At 50.5% G+C, this 19,462-nt stretch overlaps 2 protein-coding genes and 2 long non-coding RNA genes across 4 annotated transcripts in view; 2 read left to right on the forward strand and 2 right to left on the reverse strand.

The window, feature by feature from the left end:
- The window catches only part of LOC145532695 (cardiotrophin-2-like), a 33,792-nt gene extending 32,131 nt beyond the window's left edge, over positions 1-1,661 (forward strand). Inside the window, exon 3 of the mRNA XM_081558261.1 lies at positions 343-1,661. Coding sequence (XP_081414387.1) covers positions 343-810 — 468 coding nt within the window. The 3' untranslated portion in view covers positions 811-1,661. The remainder of the gene's footprint in view (positions 1-342) is intronic.
- Positions 1,657-5,718, reverse strand: LOC145532697 (cardiotrophin-1-like). The gene is made up of 2 exons (XM_081558263.1): positions 4,749-5,718; positions 1,657-2,611 (listed from the first exon to the last, which is right to left on the reverse strand). Exons 1-2 carry the CDS (start codon positions 4,808-4,810, stop codon positions 2,305-2,307), a joined length of 369 nt encoding a protein of 122 aa, XP_081414389.1. The 5' UTR covers positions 4,811-5,718; the 3' UTR covers positions 1,657-2,304.
- Positions 5,719-5,945: 227 nt separating this feature from the next.
- On the reverse strand, positions 5,946-19,197 carry LOC145532700 (uncharacterized). Its single transcript, XR_014073471.1, has 2 exons — positions 18,029-19,197; positions 5,946-9,010 (listed from the first exon to the last, which is right to left on the reverse strand). It is a non-coding gene; the product is annotated as an uncharacterized LOC145532700 (long non-coding RNA).
- Positions 5,964-9,670, forward strand: LOC145532699 (uncharacterized). Its single transcript, XR_014073470.1, has 2 exons — positions 5,964-6,932; positions 9,220-9,670. It is a non-coding gene; the product is annotated as an uncharacterized LOC145532699 (long non-coding RNA).
- Positions 19,198-19,462: the final 265 nt, after the last annotated feature.

Genomic DNA, 19,462 nt, shown 5'->3' on the forward strand with positions numbered 1-19,462 from the left:
TATAAATATGTCATTAGTGAATGATATTAACGCCCTCATCGTATGCCAAGTGCGAAGTGCTTTATATCTATTACATCTTGTCATCTTCACCATTACAGGGCCATGTGGGAATTACTGAAGCTGCGAATCAATGTTGCAAAACTTGTATGTGGAGAAGGCTGAATTGAAGCCTAACAGAACTGGGGCTCTGGGCTAGAACATTTCATCCAATCTCTGAGAGGCAGGGAATGGAGACTCCCTCTAGGAAGAGGCCAGTCTCCTGGAAGGCAGATGTGAATTCAGGGGCACCCTAGGGCAGCATTTGGGTCCCCTCCCTCTCATCTGTCTCTGTCTCTCATGCAGCTCCAGCACCAAGGCAGCCCCTTTAGTGATCCCGGCTTCTCAGTCCCCGGACTCACGCTCAGAACCCTCCCTCCAACGGAAATGCCCTACGGGATCTGGGAAAAACTGGAAGATCGAGTACGTCTGAGCATCACCAAGGAGGTCTTCTGGTCCTTCAGCCAGCACCTCCAGCTTGTGGAGGATGACCAGCGTGACATGAGCCCTGATAATTCCATCGTGCTCAATCAGCTTGGGGAAGCAAGACTCAAGGCCAAAGGCCTAGCGGGCAACGTGGCTGCCATCATGGCTGCCATCATACCTGGCCTTGGCCCGCTCACCCCCGAAGCAGACCCCCTCGGTTTTGTCCCCTTGGGGGAGTCGGCCTTCCATAAGAAGTTGCGAGGGTATGTGATAATCCGGGACTACGGCTTTTGGATAGACCGAGCTGTGACTTTCTTGGGTGCGCTCAAGGCCAAATACTCTCAATAGAGGAGGTGGGACTTCCTCTTAGAGGCTGCAACCTTTTCCCTTTCACAGATGATTCTTTCCTTTTTTCTTCACAAGGGATTCTTTTCTGCCTTGCTTCTTGGCTAGAAAAGAGACACATGTTGTCTAGCAGGCAGGGCTTGTGTACCACGAATTTGGAACATTTCCTGGGGACCAGGCCTCTAGTCCTTATGCCTCGGCCTTCCTGCCCAGGTCCTGTGGCCTCCCTTCCAGATCTGGGTGGGACTCCATGGATAGCATCTCATGAATTCCCATTCCAGTGGGACTGGTTGCTCACTTCCTGGTTGGAAAGAAATACCTCTTTCAAGAGGCTTCACTTACAGTCCATGGGATCACAGAGTCGGACATGACTGAGTGACTAACACTTTTCACTTTCACCTCCCACTCGACAGGGGGAGTATAGTTGGTCCCCTTCCTGTCATTTAGGGGAGGTCCAGGGACTGCCTTCTTGTCTCTATCTACCTCACTTCGTCTATGAAGATATGGATGTCCTGAGCAACGAGGCCTCCCTTTTGCCTGGAGTTCATTTCCTCCACTACACTACCTCTCTGACTGTGGCCACTGCTCCAACTTCCCACCTTAAGGTGCTTCACTTCCTATTCAATCGATGTCTAACTCTTGAAAAGTTAAGGACTCGAGTCACATCTGTTTCTTGCTCAGGACACATCCACTTCGGGATGACAGATGGCATCCCTGGCCCAGGGCTCTCCTGAACCTACTATTTATAGTGTGGCTTTGCCGATGGCGGGGGCAACCAGGCCATACCCCAAGGATCTTATTCTCCTGAAATGTGTCTCCCCATTTTCAACAATTATATATCCTGGTAAATTCAATGGTCTTTTTATTTTTAAACATTTTATTTCAAAAAACTTAATTGATTCTCATCAATTTTTTTTTTTTTTTGGTCTCCATAATCCTGACTTGAGGAGAAGGGAAGGTGTAGGATTAGGGCAGAGGGAGAGGAAGGGGTGGAGGGCATCAAAGGGAGAGGGTGCAGGGCCACAAGGGGTGGGATGGGGAACGGGGAGGGCAACAGGTGGAGTGACCCTGGGGCCAGGTGGCTGAAATGTGTCTGGAGGAGCCCTTCCACCACAGGGCCAACAGGCATGTTCCTGGCCAGGAAACGACAGACAGAAGGACAGAGGCAAACAGAGTGACAGGTGTCCCTTCCTTGAGATGAGGTGGAGATATACACAGGCTCAGAGGGGGCCAAGAGGAAACAAGAGACAGGAAGACAGAGAGATGCTCAGAGAGGCAGACCCGAGCGATGGAGAAAAATCGGGGGAAGCAAGGACATGAAAGATGCGGGAAGTCCTAGAGGGAGACAGGAAGGACCCAGTGAGAAAAAGAGATGGAGAAGCGTAGAAAGAAAACAGAGAAATGCAAACAGTCGGAGGACACAGAGACGCTGACAGAGATGGGGAGAGATGGAGACGGCCAGGGAGGGGACCGTGAGCTGGGCCGCGCGCCAGGCGCTCAGGCCGGGCCCCTGGGTGCCAGGTGGCCCAGATCAGCCTCAGTGCGGCTCACCCACTCGAGGTACAGGACGCACACAAGGAAGTCCAGCACCTTGGCCGGCAAGATGGCCACGTAGGCAGTGGCGGCGGTCGCAGGTTCGCCCCGGGGCCCGGGACTCTCGGGCCCCAGCGCGCACAGCACGGCCTCCACCGCGGCGCCCGGAGACCGGACTGGCGTGCCGCGTCCTCCAAGCGCCTTGGTAGGCGCAGCGCGCGCGGTTTCACCTCGACCTGGAGGCGGCGCACGATGTCCAGCAGCGGAGGGGCTGTGGGGCAAAGAGACCAACCAGGAAAGGGTGACTGCAGGGAAAAGGGAGGGGGTGGCACAGGGGAACACAGGATGCAGCTGGTCCTACGGCTACTGGGAAAGGACCACTCTTGGGAGCCCTGGGGAGCACTAAGGATGAGGAAGGCGGGCACAACCCCATGGTTCTTGGATACCTACTGTATGCTGCGCCTGGCAGCAGGTACATTCTTATCCACGCTGTTTGACCTTTACAACTCAGCAAAGGAAACATTTCAGGGAGGAGGTCCCTTGAGGGTCATAGGGATTTGCTCAAGGTCACACAGTGGGTAAGACTAGCTTCAAATCCGAGACCACTCTCACAGGTGAAAAGGAGGCCAAAGAAGGCAAAGACCCATTCCTGGCTCTGGGGAGGGGGTCCAAGGGGGCCCAAGCTTTCTGTGGGTCTCTGCCTCTGAAAGTTGGGAAAAGCCTGAAGGTAGGGAGTGGGAGGGATTCTTCTGTGGACCCTAACATTGGCCCCAGCTTGAAGCTGAGGACAGAAATGGGCCTGGCGGATATGTGAACCAGCCAGTGAATGAAGGAGTGAACCTATGGCAACCTTACATGACCCTCAAGGGAGTCACCCCCAGCCCCCCAGATAGGTGCTGAGGTCAGCTGGGGAAAGGTGACCCCCTGCAGCGGGGGTAGAACTCAAGGCAGTGCACTGCCGCAGCAGGCACGACTGCTTCATGTGCCCAGGCCCACGGAACTTCTTCATGTCTGGGCAGAAGTGGAGTCTCCGCACTCAGTTCGCACACAGGCATGGCAGCGGCGGGTGGCGCACTCCAGCCCCCGGCCGCTCCACGACACTGGGGGCGTCAGCAACGCCGAGGACTGTGGGTGCAGGGTGACAAGGTCCGGTCCGGGGGGGAGGCCCACGGGTACCGTGGCTGGCGAGACTCCTCGCAGCTTTCCCCCCACTCCTACGCAGCCAGAGCTTGACTTCCTACCCAGGGAGACAAGGAACAAGGAGGTGCTCCTCCTGCAGAGGCTCAGGGGAACCCCCCTCCTTCTAGGCAAGGCCACCCTCTTCCTGAAGCAGCTCACCTGCCTCCCTGGGAGCCATGAGAACTAGCTTCCTGACCTCACTCCTACTCTAACACTTCTTCCATACTCCCGCGCCTGACCCAGGGAGGACGACAAGGGACACCGACAGGCACAAGGGCCTTTCCACGGACATCCCCACAGCGAAGCTCCTGGGAAAACCAGGGGCACCTTGTCTGTGGAGTCACCTGAGACAGGTCCCAACTCTTCCCCTGTTCTCCAAATGTGCTCCATGTCCGGCTCGCCCCAAGCTGAAACACCCCACATGGACCTCCCCGATCCCCACAGATTCCTGATTGCCAACTCCAGACCTCTCTCTTTTCTCTCAGAAGCTACTAACACCCAACGCCTCTTCCCCTAAAGCCTAGATGTCCTCCTCAGATTCAATGGCAACCTGCTCACCCAATCTAACCCCTGAAGATCCACCGGGCTGCCCAACTTCCCAGCGCTCAGAGACCTTCTTTGAGATGCTCTTTCAGAACCGCTCCGTGGCCCCAAGTTTCAACACTGTTCGCCACAGAGCTCCCTCTGCTCCAAGACAGCCTCCTTATGGGTCTCTCACGTTGACCTGCCCAATCTCCCACATTCCCTGCGATTCTAGAATCCAGCCTGACGTCTCCATAGAACTCAAGATGGGCTCATGGGCACCACCCCTCGCCTCCCAGATTCCCAAGCTGCTTTCCATCCCTAATTGTCTGGAATCCCTTGGGCTCCCCTTCCCAGGCAAACCAGATCGTCCAAGATCCCACACAGATTCAGCAGGCCTGGAGGGTCTCTGCATATCCAGAGTCTTCTCCCAGCTTCCCCCATTCCAGACCCATCCATGGGGGGAAAGGAGCCCTCCAGCGCTCCAGGGGAGGGGCCTTGGAGGGCTGCAAGGGCAGGCGGGGATGGGGGTCTGCAGGGGGAAGCGGGGTCTAGGAAGGAAGGCCAGTTCCCCAGGGTTGAGAGGTAACAGGAAAGAGAGCTGGAGTTGAGGAGTTTGGAGCAAAGAGAGGGTGAGGCCGGGCTGAGTATGAATGGGACTGGGAGCTCCCCAGATCTGGGGGTGAGGACGAGCCGCATGAACCTACCTCACACGGGTCCCGGGAGCCATCTCTCCCTTCTCGGCAGCTCCCGGCGGGTCGGCGGCCATCGGCAGCGTGGCAGGGGGGGGCGGGCAGCGCGGGGCGCGGAACGCTCAGAACGCCGGGGTCCACGTTCCCCCGAGGGCGCTCGGCCCCTCCCTCCGGCGGAAGCCGCGACGACGGCGAGTGCCGATGGGGGGCGACGGGGGTGAGGCCCTCCCACAGGCTGCGGCGCGGCCCTTCCAGGGGGAGGTCCTGCTCTAGGGGGCTCAGTTCCTCACTCCTCCCAGGCCAACGGGGGCTCCTCGGGCGCAGGGTGCACAGCTTCTGCCCGGGCCCCACTCAGTACGGGGGTCCGAGTCCCAGCTCCCGTCCCCCAACCCCGCCCCGCCTCTCCACAGCGCCCCCGGCCCTTTAACTGGCCCCTTCCCAGTCCCCATTGCCCAGGGGTCCAGGGCCAGGCCTTGGACCCCCCCACCGTTTCTGGGGTTCAAACCCCGCCCACTGCCGGTTCCCGGGGAGCAGGGATCCCTGTAACCTGCTAGCCTCCCCTGGGCCCGCCCCTGGCCTGCGGCCCCCTGCGCTACTGCTACGGGGCGAGCATAGGGGCTGAAGGAAGCTGCTGGGCTCCGGCCCCCCCAGCCTGCGCGCGCCCCAGACCTCTCCCTCTCCCCCCAGCGTGCGACCCCCGGGAGATGGACATTTAAATAAAATTTGAATAAATCCCCTTCCTCAAGCTGGAGGCTGGAAGGAAAGGATGGAAGGGGGCAGGAAAGCGGGGAGGGGGCAATAGCCGTGCCTCAGCCACTCTGGTCCGCCGACCCAGCGCTGCTTCGGCCCGGGGCCCTGGCCGCCCCTCTCATCCCTCCTGAGCTCCTTCCTCTTTCCTCCTCCCCTCCCCTCGCCTCCCCTCGCCTGGCCTCCGCTCCCCTCGCCTCGCCTCATCCTCCTCCTCCTCCTCCTCCTCCTCCTCCTCTTTACTCCCTCCTTCTCCCAGTGGAACCCCGCCCCTGCCCCCTCCTTCCCCACCACCTCCACTTTTCAGGACTAACATGCGCACGGCATGACGGAAGTAGTAGTCCGTCGGGCGACCGTGCTACCGTGGGATCAAAGGGATCCTGGGGTCAGCGGGAACTACACACAAGATGGCGGTGGACGTGCCAAGCCGGGAGTGGAGAATGCCGGGAGTTATAGTCCGGTTGCCCCAAGGCACCGGGTTGCAGAGCATCGAGGCGTGGGAACGATGACTACCAGCAAGATGGCCTTCTGCCCCGGCCAGACCTCCTTCCCAGTCACTCACAGGCCCTCCTGTCCACAACCCTCCGCGGGTGTGGTACCTGAGGGGAGTCGCAGTCCATCTGCTGCCTTCCCGCTGCCATTTCTACTTTTCAGGAACAATGGAAAGGAACGAGGACTACAAGCAAGATGGCGAAAGAGGGGCGGACACCAGACTATTAGTCCATCTTATGAGGTGCGATGGGAATAGTAGTTTCCTAGCCTTCTAGAGTTCCTTAAGAATGGCAGGACCAAGAGTATAAGGAGACGACCATACGAATGGCAGGCAACCTAGCCTCTCGCGGTCGCCTGACTCTACCACCTTGGCACCTCGCCCACCTGTAACATCGAAATTCCCCTCTTGTTGGCGTAAAGCTTGAGGAGAGTTGCAGTCTTCCCGGCTCCCTTCTATCCTTTTCCACCAGACAATGGAAGGGGAAAGGGGCGGGGTCTACCACCACAGATGGCCCCTGGAGGAAAGGGGAGACGGTGACCTGGGACTTGTACTTCATGCGCTAAGGCTACTCCCTGTGGAAACAGGAGAAAAGACTACAAGAAACGTGGCGGCCTAGCACATCCTCTGCGCCAGTGCCTCCTGGGGGACCTAGTCCCCTCCGTAGCTCAACAGAGAAAGGACGTGGGCTGTTGAAATGTGCATCACCACCGACAGTCCAAATTGAGAACGGACGGAAACGGAGAGTCTCTTTCCTTCTCTCCTCGCCACCCGCTTCTGACGACCTACCGGGAAATGTACTCTCATGGCTTCACTCGCTAGTGGAGGGGAAGAATTTCTGTCGCCAGTGGGGATCAATGCGGGTGAGGGAGAAAAGACGTCCGAGAGATTCAGGAATCTGTAATATCCGCCTCCCCGTGTGGCGAGGACTTCATCTGTCAGGGGAAGGCTCTTCAAGGAAGGTAACAGTAATCGGTATTGTGGCGACAAGGGAGGCGCGGTTGTTGGCGAAAGTAGTGTGACGCTGTTGTCCCTTGGAAAGCTTTGGCGCCTCCCACCTGATGCTTGTTCCCCCAAACCTCAGAGAATCGGTAGCTTCCAAGTCAGGAGAGCACCAGGGAAAAGGCTCTGGAGTCATACGAAATCCCCACCCCTCCTTGGAAAGTCACCAAACCTCGATTTTTCTCATCTGAAAAATGGGGATAAGGATACCTACCTCGAAGCAGAGTGTTAAGACAATGTTCGCGAAAATGCCCACCTTCAGGGCCTGACACAGGGCACGTGTTGGTAGTCCCTTTCTCAGGGTCCTTCCAGCCCTGCTGTTTTGGGATCCCAGGTGTCCATCATGCCGGAAGGAGTTAGCTCCTGGGAGAAGAAAACTGTGCCAGGCAGTCTACCCCATCTTGAGCCGCACCCCCTCCTCCCCCGCCCCTCATCTGGGTCCTTCGGTGTCCACTACCGGTTACTGCTCCTAGGGGGCGCCCATTCTCCGTTTGCCTGAGATGCAACAACCTGATCCGATTCCTCAAGCTGAAGTTGTGGGCGCTACAAATTGCCCACCCAGTCTTGGAGGCACCCCTGCCCCCTCGCCAGGACCCCACCCCCTCCCCGCTAGACACCTCAGCTGCCGAGGCAAACGGGCCTGCTTTCTACCAGTGTACCTTCTCACCGTGCCTTAATCTTCCTCCTCTGCCTGCAAAACTATTCACTCTTGACCCCTGTGCTTCCCCCTCTTTTCTGTGCCTTGCGGACGATATGGTGAGTGTGCTTTTTCTGGCAGGGAATCCAACGCAGGCTGGCGGGTGTGATGTGACGTCCTAAGTGTGCAGGGACTGGCCTCAGGATGAACTGAGAGGCTGCTTCTAGCTCACAGTGTGTTTGGGAAATCCTTGACTCCCGGAAGATTGTTTCCTCTTTGGCCTCAGTGCTTTAGTTTGGGTTTGCATGATTCCGCAGGGATTTTTCTGGAGCCAGTCCCTCTACCTATTAGGTTCTTCCCTTCCACCCTTCTCACCGCTGCACCCAGTTAAATATTCATCTTTCAAGTTTGTGTCTCAACGAAGCTTTCATGTGTGTAATTCCCAGATGAGAGTCATTTGACTCTTCTTCTAGATATAAACTTTATGAAGGCTCCGTGTCTCATGTGCTTTCAGCATCTCATTTGATCCTGGTAAGAATCCTGTTTACGATCTCATTTTATAGATGAGGAAACTGGGAATGAATGAGTGATAAAGCTAGGACTCAGAGCTTCTCTGGCGGTCTGTCTAGTGGTAAGGAATTCGCCTGCTAATGCAAGAGACCCGGGTTTCAACCCTGGTCTGGGAAGATCCCACATAATGCAGAGAAACAAAGCCCGTGCGCCAGAACTTCCGAGCCCAGGCACCTAGAGCCTGTGCTCCCTTACCAAAAGAAGCTACCCCAACGAGAAGCCTGCCCACCCCAACAAAGAGTAGCCCGTGCCACAACTGGAGAAAGCCTGCATGCAGCAATAAAGACCCAGCACAGCCAAAAATAAATAATACACAAATAAATGAAATAAAGTATAGAAAGGAATGTAAAATTATGAGGAAAAATAATTAGTATCATAAAATGATTTTTTCTAAAATAGCTAGGATTCCCAAGGCCTCAGAGCCCATCTTCAGAGCTATAGCATCTGCCAGTTGATCATGTCCAGCCTCTGTGTGTTACATTTGGCAGAGCAACCACACATTTCTTTCACTTGGAATCCAGCAACACTGAGTCTGCATTCTTTGTATCCTTGAACAAGAAACAGCTGTTGCAGAATTGTGGCTGCCCCTTTTGGATAAGACAAGTACTCGCCAGAAACGCCCAGTCTTAATCCAGCTTGCTTCAGTCCTAGCAGAAGCACTACTGGCCCCACTTCATTAAATGAGACCCAAACATAAACCTACTGAAGGTCAAGGCGATTTCTTACACTCTATAGAGCACTTCAGGGCCAGATGGTGTGCCTGCACCCCTAGCTGGCTGGATAGAGAGATGGCTGAGTGTGACTGCATACAGAGATAGAGGAGAACTTTTGCTTTTCACTTTATAACGTACTCTGCTGTTTGACATTTTTACCATGAGCAGATATTATTTGTATATACTTAAGGAAAGGCTAATAGAGTTCTGCCAAGAGAATGCACTGGTCATAGCAAACACCCTCTTCCAACAACACGAAAGAAGACTCTACACATGGACAGCACCAGATGGTTGACACTGAAATCAGATTGATTCTATTCTTTGCAGCCAAAGATGGAGAAGCTCTATCCAGTCAGCAAAACCAGACTGGGAGGTGACTGTGGCTCGGGTCATGAACTCCTTCTTGCCAAATTCAGACTGAAATTGAAGAAAGTGGAGAAAAACCACTAGACCGTTCAGGTATGACCTCAATCAAATCCCTTATGACTACACAGTGGAAGTGAGAAATAGATTTAAGGGACTAGATCTGGTAGAGTGCCTGATGAACTGTGGGTGGAGCTTTGTGACACTGTACAGAAGACAGGAATCAAGACCATCCCCAAGAAAAAGAAATGCAAACAAGCAAAATGGCTGGCTGAGGAGGCCTTACAAATAGCTATGAAAAGACGGGAAGCGAAAAGCATCGGAGAAAAGGAAAGATATACCCATTTGAACGCAGAGTTCCAAAGAAAAGCAAAGCGAGATAAGAAAGCCTTCCTCAGTGATCAATGCAAAGAAATAGAGGAAAACAATAGAATGGGAAAGACTAGACATCTCTTTAAGAAAATTAGAGATGCGAAGGGAACATTTCATGCAAAGATGGACTCGATAAAGGACAGAAATGGTATGGACCTAACAGAAGCAGAAGCTACTAAGAAGAGGCGGCAAGAATACACAGAAAATCTGTACAAAAAAGATCTTCAGGACCCAGATAATCACGATGGTGTGATCACTCACCTAGAGCCAGACATCCTGGAATGTGAAGTCAAGTGGGCCTTAGAAAGCATCACTACGAACAAAGCTAGTGGAGGTGATGGAATTCCAGTGGAGCTATTTCAAATCGTAAAAGATGACGGTGTGAAAGTGTTGCACTCAATATGCAAGCAAATATGGAAAACTCAGCAGTGGCCACAGGACTGGAAAAGGTCAGTTTTCATTCCAATCCCAAAGAAAGGCAATGGCAAAGAATGCTCAAACTACCACACAATTGCACTCATCTCACATGCTACTAAAGTAATGCTTAAGATTCTCCAAGCCAGGCTTCAGCAATACATGAACTGTGAACTTCCAGATGTTCAAGCTGCTTTTAGAAAAGGCAGAGGAACCAGAGATCAAATTGCCAACATCCGCTGGATCGTCGAAGAAGCAAGAGAGTTCCAGAAAAACATCTACCTCTGCTTTATCGACAATGCCAAAGCCTTTGACGGTGTGGATCACAATAAACTGTGGAAAATTCTGAAAGAGATGGGAATACCGGGCCACCTGACCTGCCTCTTGAGAAACCTGTATGCAGGTCAGGAAGCAACAGTTAGAACTGGACATGGAACAACAGACTGGTTCCAAATAGGAAAAGGAGTACATCAAGGCTGTATATTGTCTCCCTACTTATTTGACTTATATGCAGAGTACATCATGAGAAACACTGGGCTGGAGGAAGCACAAGCTGGAATCAAGATTTCCAGGAGAAATATCAAAAACCTCAGATATGCAGATGACACCCCCCTTATAGCAGAAAGTGAAGAGGAACTAAAGAGCCTCTTGATGAAGGTGAAAGAGGAGAGTGAAAAAATTGGCTTAAAGCTCAACATTCAGAAAACTAAGATCATGGCATCCGGTCTCATCACTTCCTGGCAAACAGATGGGGAAACAGTGGAAACTGTGGCTGACTTTATTTTGGGGGGCTCCAAAATCACTGCAGATGGTGATTGCAGCCATGAAATTAAAAGATGCTTACTCCTTGGAAAGAAAGCTATGACCAACCTGCTGCTGCTGCTGCTGCTGCTAAGTCGCTTCAGTCGTGTCCGACTCTGTGCGACCCCATAGACGGCAGCCCACCAGGCTCCGCCGTCCCTGGGATTCTCCAGGCAAGAATACTGGAGTGGGTTGCCATTTCCTTCTCCAGTGCATGAAAGTGAAAAGTGAAAGTGAAGTCGCTCAGTCGTGTCCGACTCTTAGCGACCCCATGGACTGTAGCCTACCAGGCTCCTCCGTCCATGGGATTGTCCAGGCAAGAGTACTGGAGTGGGGTGCCATTGCCTTCTCCATTCAAATTCTCTAAGGAACATTTTTTCTCCATAGTTTCTCCTGTGACTGACTAGAAACGATTCTTCACAGCCAATTCTTCTTTCAACCTGTACATTTGATCACTTCCCATGACATGCCTAAGTTTTTAAACATAGCCTTAATTTTGATCAAAACACTGCACAGCATTTATTTTATAACTCCTTAGTTAACAAATTAAAAGTGAAAATCAAATTATTTTAACTTGGAGACATAAGATCTGTAATAATACACTGAAAAAGCCATAGAACACATACAGTAAAACTGTATTCACTTACCATTTGATACACCTCATATTCTTGATTCTAAGGGATGTATTTTCATGTATTTTACATTTCCTGAAATTTTATAATTGATGTCAAAAGAAACCAGCTCACTTCCATATGAAGAACACATGTTCTATGTGTATGGAAACCTAGACAGCATATTAAAAAGCACAGGCATTACTTTGCCAACAAAGGTCCATCTAGTCAAGGCTATGGTTTTTCCAGTGGTCATGTATGGATGTGAGAGTTGGACTATAAAGAAAGCTGAGCACTGCAGAATTGATGCTTTTGAACCGTGGTGTTGCAGAAGACTCTTGAGAGTCCCTTGGACTGCAAGGAGATCCAACCAGTCCATCCTAAAGGAGATCAGTCCTGGGTGTTCATTGGAAGCACTGATGTTGAAGCTGAAACTCCAATACTTTGGCCACCTGATGCGAAGAGCTGACTCATTGGAAGGGACCCTGATGCTGGGAAAGATTGAGGGCAGGAGGAGAAGGGGACAACAGAGGATGAGATGGCTGGAAGGCATCACCATCTTGATGGACATGGGTTTGGGTGGACTCAGGGAGTTGGTGATGGACAGGGAGAGCTGGCATGCTGCGGTTCATGGGGTCACAAAGAGTCGGACACAACTGAGCAACTGAATGGAACTGAACTGAACTGAAAATAGGCTTCCCCAGTGGCTCAGCAGTAAAGAATCTGCCTGTGATGCAGGAGACACAGGTTCAACCCCTGGTTGGGGAAGATCTGCTGCAGGAAGGCATGACAACCCACTCCAGTATTCCTGCATAGAGAATCCCATGGACCGAGGAGTCTGGCAGGCTACAGTCCGTACCGTCGCAAAGAATCGGATACGACTGAAACGATTGAGCAGGCACGCTTAAAATATGAGTTGCAAATACTATAATCCAGCCACAGTGACACTAAAATATAAAAACAACAGTCAGACCTTCTCAGTGATAAGTGAACTCAGGGTTTAGAGCACCCACAAGTCCCTTTTCATTTGCACAAAACATTTCTGTCTTCTGTCCACCTCATTTACACATTTTGTCTAAGAACCATCGGAAAGATGGTTTATGGCACTCGGTGGTGGTGGTTTCCTATATGAGGGGCGGGGGCTGCAGACCACATTGAGAAACAGGTGCACCATTCAGTCTCCAGTGAGGAGCTGCTGAAAAGCGAGGGAGGGCTCCTGCCGGCGCTCAGAACTATCCACAACCTTGGACTGAGCTCACTGAATTCAGGAGCTGGAGCAGCCCATTGATCTGGAAGTTCCTTTGCAGCAGTGGGTGGTGCTCTTCTAAAAGATCCAGATCTCTCCTGGATTTGTGTAGAAGGTCATAGCTTCTGTATCAGTCAGAGTAGGTGAAGTTATGCTGCAGTAACAAAGAACACCCACGTTTGGGTGGCTTACAACAACTAAGGGCTGTTTCAGGCTCAGGCTGTATGTCTAGTGTTGGTCAGTGGGGCGAGGTCTGCTTATTCTAGTTACCCAGGGATTAAGGCCAAGGGAAGAGGCTCCATCTGGATATGAGCTTCCATACTCACCATCCAATCACCGATGAACTGAGGGAGAAGGGCTCAGTGAAACATGGCCTGGCTTTTATAGCGTCTGCCCAGAAGTGACACAGGACAGTTGTGCTCACATTGTATTGACTAATCCACAGCCTTCCCTAATTTCAAAGTGGGCAGAGACAGGAACTCTTTGCACTTTCTGCCTGGAAGGAGAAGAACTACAATGCCTGTGAGTGTATGTTAAGTCATTTCAGTCATGTCTGAGTCTTTGCAACCCTATGGACTGTAGCCTGCCAGGCTCCTCTGTCCATGGGATTCTCCAGGCAAGAACATTGGAATGGGTTGCCATGTCCTCCTCCAGGGCATCTTCCCAACCCAGGGATCAAATCCACATCTCTTACGTCCCGTGCATTGGTAGTCAGATGCTTTACCACTAGCACTCCCTGGGAATGCCTGTAAACAGCCTTAATGACAAACACAGCTTTCTGTGGCTCCTAGTGGAAGGGACAGCCATCATGTAGCAGATTATCTGGGCAAGCGCCCGCTATAAGACATGCACTGATGGAGCTCTTTTGTTCGTCACATGGGACACTACACAGAAAGCAGAGAAGAGGGCCTTCCCTGGTGGTCTGTTGGTTAAGAAACGGCCTTCCAACGCAGGTGAAGTGGTTGGATTGGGGAACTAAGATCCCACATGCCACAGGGCAAGTAAGTTCTCAGTCGAACTGCTGAGCCCATGTGCTTTTTGCTAGCGAGAAGCCCGTGCATTGCAATGAAAGGGCCTGCATGTCACAACTAAGACCGAAAGCAGCCAAATAAATAGTTTTTTAAAAAAGCAGAGAGGAGTTTAATTTACACTGAAATATGGTGGGCAATGAAGAGAAAATGCCTCTGTAAGAGGTTGACAGTCACCCCTGCAATTAGTAATCCCTGAAAACAAGGCTCCACAAAAGTTGCCAGGGTCTGGTTAATGAGAGTTCTGAAAGTAAACCACCCAACCGTGGGTGTGGCTTCAAATGGTCACAGAACACTTCAGTAGCGTTCATTGTCCAGTATCCCTGGAGGGTCTGATGTCAACAGTAGCTGAATTTCTCCTGTCAGTGGGTGTTGCCAGTATAAACTTCTCCCCAGACCTCATCAAATTTATCACATAGATACTATCACATTTCTTTTTAGAGTTGTACACTTCTAGTGGGGCTTCCCAGATAGGACTAGTGGTAAAGAATCCATCTGCCAATGCAGGAGACGTAGGGCGCTCAGGTTCCATCTGTGGGTGGGGAAAATTCCCTGGAGGAGGGCAAGGCAATCCACTCCAGCATTTTTGCCTGGAGAATCCCATCGACAGAGGAGCCTGGTGGCCTGCAGTCCATAGGGTCACAAAGAGGCGCACTCAACTGAAGCACCTTAGCGGGGACTGAGGCAACCTAGCCCACATGCAGGCACCCTTCTCACTGAGAGCTGGGATGGAAGCTCTAAGTCGCTTCCTGCAGCAGGGGCTTTCAACATTGGAAAAGTTTGTTTCTTTTTTAAAGGCGTTTGAAATCATCAACGTGCTGATATTCTTTCTGACCATGCTGGGTCTTTGTTGCTGCATGTGGGTTTTCCCGAATTGGACCACTCTTCCTTGTGCTGCCCTATTTCTCACTGCAGTGGCTTCTCTTGTCGTGGAGCACAGGCTCTAGGGCTCATGGGCTTCAGCAGTTGTGGCACACAGGCTCAGCTGCATGTGGGTCTTCCCGGGGCAGGGATTGAACCCATGTCCCCTGCATCGGCAGACAGGTTCTTAACCACTTGACCACCAAGGAAGTTCCCTTTTTGACCCTTTTGAATATTGAAGCAGACAAATCACTGGACTACGCTTGCAAAGAAACCCCACACAGTTGGAAATAAATGATGTTAAAAATCTTCTGGAAAATGTGGTTGAGGACCACCGCTGCTAGATCAGATAAATGGATATTAAGCTCCTCTTGTGGGTCAGACCCTATGCTAGGCAGCTGTGCTGTGCTGTGCTTAGTTGCTCAGTCGTTTCCAACTCTTGCCAGGCTCCTCTGCTGGTGGGGATTCTCCAGTCAAGAATACTGGAGTGGGTTGCAGTTTCCTCCTCTGGGGGATCTTCCCAACCCAGGGATCAAACCCAGGTCTCCCCAATCACAGGCCGATTCTTTCCTGTCTGAACCACCAGGGAAGCCCCATGCTAGGCAGCTAGGATGCAAAATTCCTGACCTAATCCAGAGTGAGCTGGGAGCCTCAGGCCTTTGTCCATTTAGAGATGAGCATTTGAGATTTAGTCTTCCAGAAATCTAGGATCTGTAAGACCGTGGCCTCCTGCACAATACTGTATTCTTCCATTTACCTGTATTCTTCCAAATTCTTCCAAATATTCTTCTTCCAGAGCTCCATGGAAAACTCTGAATTCTCATGTAATTCTTCCATTAGCTGCTGCTAGGCCTCCTGCCTTCATTCCCTTCCTGGAATGTGCTTAACTTCACCCCCCTCTCTAGGCCCAGAGTGTGTGGGTGCTAAGTCACTTCAGTCGGGTCAGATTCGTTGCGACCCTATGGACTGTATCCCACCAGCCCTCCTCGGTCTATAGGATTTTCCAGGCAAGAATACTGGAGTGGGTTGCCATGCCCTCTTCCAGCGGATCTTCCCCACCCAAGGATGGAATCCACATCTCTTATATCTCCTGCATTGGCAGGCGGAGGTTCTTTACCACTAGTGCCATCTGGGAAGCCCAGGGCAGCCGCCTAAACTCTTAACTGGTCATCCACAGATATTAGGAAGCCCTGAGGGCTTAGATCTCAGCTGCCTAAAGCTCTCTCTTCCATTAGAATGATCTGAATTCCACTAGATTTGCTTAAGCAAGGGTCAATCCAACTCTTACATCTATACACGACCACTGGAAAAACCATAGCTTTGACTATAGGGACTTTAGTCAGCAAAGCGATGTCTTTGCTTTTTATTATGCTGTCTAGGCTGGTCATAGTTTTCCTTCCAAGGAACAAGCATCTTTTGATTTCATGGCTGCAGTCACCATCTGCAGTGACTTTGGAGCCCAAGAAGATAAAATCTGTCACTGCTCCCACTTTTCCCCTTTCTACTTGCCATGAAGTGATGGGACCGGATGCCGTGATCTTAGTATTTTGAATGTCAGGTTTAAGCCAGCTTTTTCGCTCTCCGCTTTCACCCTCACCAAGAGGCTCTTTAGTTCCTCTTCATTTTCTGCCAGTAGGGTGGTATTATCTGCTGCTCTGAGGTTTTTGATATTTCTCCTGGCAATATTGATTCCAGCTTGTGAGTCATCCAGCCTGCATTTTGCATGATGTACTCTGCATAAAGTTAAATAAACAGAGTAACAATATATAGCCTTGTTGTACTCCTTTCCCAATTTTGACCCGGTTGGTTGTCCTTTATTGAGCCTCATAAAGGTTTCTCAGGAAATAGCTAAGTTGGTCTGGTAGTTCCATCTCTAAGAATTTTCCATGGTTTGCTGAGATCCACACTGTCAAAGGCTTTCCAGTAGTCAATGAAGCCGAAATAGATGTTTCTTCTGTAATTCCCTTGCTTTCTCTATGATCCAGCTAATGTTGGCAATTTGATCTCTGGTTCCTCTGCCTTTTCTAAACCCAGCTTATCCATCTGGAAGTTCTCAGTTCATATACCGCTGAAGCCTAGCTTGAAGGATTTTGAGCATGACTGTACTAGCACATGAAATGAGTGCAGATGTGCTGTGATCTGAGAATTCTTTGGCACGGCCCTTCTTCGGGATGGGAAGGAAAACTGACCCTTTCCAGTCCTGGAGCCACTGCTGAGTTTTCCAAATTTGCTGACATATTGAGTGCAGCACTTTAACAGTATCATCTTTTAGGATTTGAAATAGCTCCAACTAGAATTCGGTCGCCTCCGATAGCTCTGTTCATAGTAATGCTTCCTAAGGCCCACTTGACCTCACGCTCCAGGATGTCTGGCTCTAGGTTAGTGACCACACCATCGTGGATACCCAGGTCATTAAGACCTTTTTGTAGTTCGTCTGTGTATTCTTGCCACCTCTTCTTAATCTCTTCTGCTTCTGTTAGGTCCTTACTGTTTCTGTCCTTTTTCATGCCCATCTTTGCATGAAATGTTCCCCTGATCTCTCCAGTTTTCTTGAAGAGATCTCTATAGTCTTTCCCATTCTATTGTTTTCTGATTTCTTTGCATTGTTCATTTGAGAAGGCCTTCTTATCTCTCCTTACTATTCTCTGGAACTCTGCAATCATTTGGGTATATCTTTCCTTCTCTTTTCTCTTCTTTTTACTTCTCTTCTTTCCTCAGCTATTTTTAAAGCCTCCTCAGACAATCACTTTGCCTTCTTGCATTTCTTTGGGATGATTTTAGTCAGTGCGTCTTGTACAATGTCACAAACCTCTGTCCGTAGTTCTTCAGGCAGGCTGTCTACCTGATCTAATTCCTTCAATCTGTTAGTCACCTCCACTGTATAATCACTGATAGCTCAGATGGTAAAGACTCCGCACTGCAGGAGACCCCGGCTCGATTCCTGGGTCGGGAAGATCCACTGGACCAGGGATAGGATAACCACTCCAGTATTCTTGGGCTTCCCTTGTGGCTCAGCTCGTAAAGAATAAGCCTGCAATGCAGGAGACCTGAGTTCAATCCCTGGGTTGAGAAGATACCCTGGAGAAGGGAAAGGCTACCCATTCCAGTATTGTTCTATGGACTGTATACTCTATGGGGTTACAAAGATTCGAACACAACTGAGCGACTTACACTTTCACTGTATAATTATAAGGGATTTGATTTAGGTCACAGCTGAATGGCCTCGTGGTTTCCCTTACTTTCTTTAATTTAAGGCTGAATTTTGCATTAAGGAGCCAATGATCTGAGCCACAGTCAGCTCTAGGACTTGTTTTTACTGACTGTATAGAGCTTCTCCATTTTTGGCTGAGAAGAATACAATCGATCTGATTTCAGTATTGACCATCTGGTGATGTCCATGTGTAGAGTTGTCTCGTGTGTTGTTGGAAGAGAGTGTTTACTATGACCAGTGTGTTCTCTTGACAAAACTCTGTTAGCTTTTGCCCCGCTTCATTTTATACTTCAAGGCCAAACTTGCCTGTTACTCCAGATATCTTTTGACTTCCTATTTTGCCTTCCAATTCCCCATGATGAAAAGGACATCTTTACATCTGTTTTTTTTTCTTTTGGTGTTAGTCCCAGAAAGTCTTGTGGATCTTTATACAACAGTCAACTTCAGCTTCTTCGGCATTAGTGGTTGGTGCACGTTTGCTAAGTCGCTTCAATCGTGTCCAGCTCTTTTTGACCCTATGGAATGCAACCTACTGGACTCCTCTGTCCATGGGATTCTCTAGGCAAGAATACTGGAGTGGGTGGCTGTGCCTTCCTCCAGGGGATCTTCCCGACCCAGGGATCAAATCCACATCTTTTAAGTCTCCTGCCTTGGCAGGCGGGTTCATTACCACGAGAGGCTCCTTAGGACCTATGCAATGTCTGAGTGGGAATCAGCAATCTATATTTGTAAGACTAACCCAGGGGATTCTTTTTTCCACTGAAATCTAGAATGAGACTCAGTGTGGAGATCTGGCCTTACCTCGGTGCAGGGCCCTGTGGGGCTCCTGGACACAAGGTCTTTGTGTCCTCCCTTTTTTTATTTTTATATATTTGTTTACTAGGCTGCACTGGGTTGAAACATGTGGGATCTAGTTCCCTGACCAGGTATCAAACCCGGGCCCCCAGCACTGGGACCATGGGGTCCCAGCCACTGGCCACGAGGGAAGTCCCCTCCTCCATTTCTTTGATTATGCCAAACAGCCTTCTTTCAGGCTCCATGGCCTTCCCTGAGTTCTAATGGGGAGATTCAAGCAGTTGTTCATTAGGGAAGGGCAGGGATGTAAAACCTGGGAGAAGCCAAGAAAATGAAAGTAGCCTTGGGGCCAGAGCCTGATTCCCCATCAAGGGATGCACACAATATCTTTGAGCTATTTTGCAGATCCTGAAATCCCCGCTAGGTGGGAGAATTTGATGGTTAACAATGGTATCCTGCCCACAAGCATGTAGACAGCTGACCCGTTGGACCTGAAGTTTGAGACCATGGACTCCTACTTACCTCACCACCAACCCATCAGAAGAATGTTCACGCTGTTGATGTGTGGCTAAGATAATATCATAAAGCAATAAAAGAAAAAAAGAAGCATGTCACGAATTGATCATGCCCTCTCTGAACAATTGCTATAAAACTTTTCACTCTCTTCCCCAGATGGGGGACAGATGGTTTTGAGGGCATGAACCCACTGTATCCCCCTTTGCCTTGCAAAGCAATAAAGTACTGCTTTTCTACTTTACCCAAAATTCTGTCTCTGAGATTTGTTTCGGCACTGGTGTACAAAGAAGCTGAGCTTTCAGCATCATCTCTAGCTTTGGGGCATTGTGTAACATCACCTCTTAGAAACTCA

Source organism: Giraffa tippelskirchi, chromosome 13 (genome assembly GCF_054371585.1).
Source record: "Giraffa tippelskirchi isolate mGirTip1 chromosome 13, T2T-mGirTip1v1.2.pri, whole genome shotgun sequence".
NCBI classification, from domain to species: domain Eukaryota; kingdom Metazoa; phylum Chordata; class Mammalia; order Artiodactyla; family Giraffidae; genus Giraffa; species Giraffa tippelskirchi.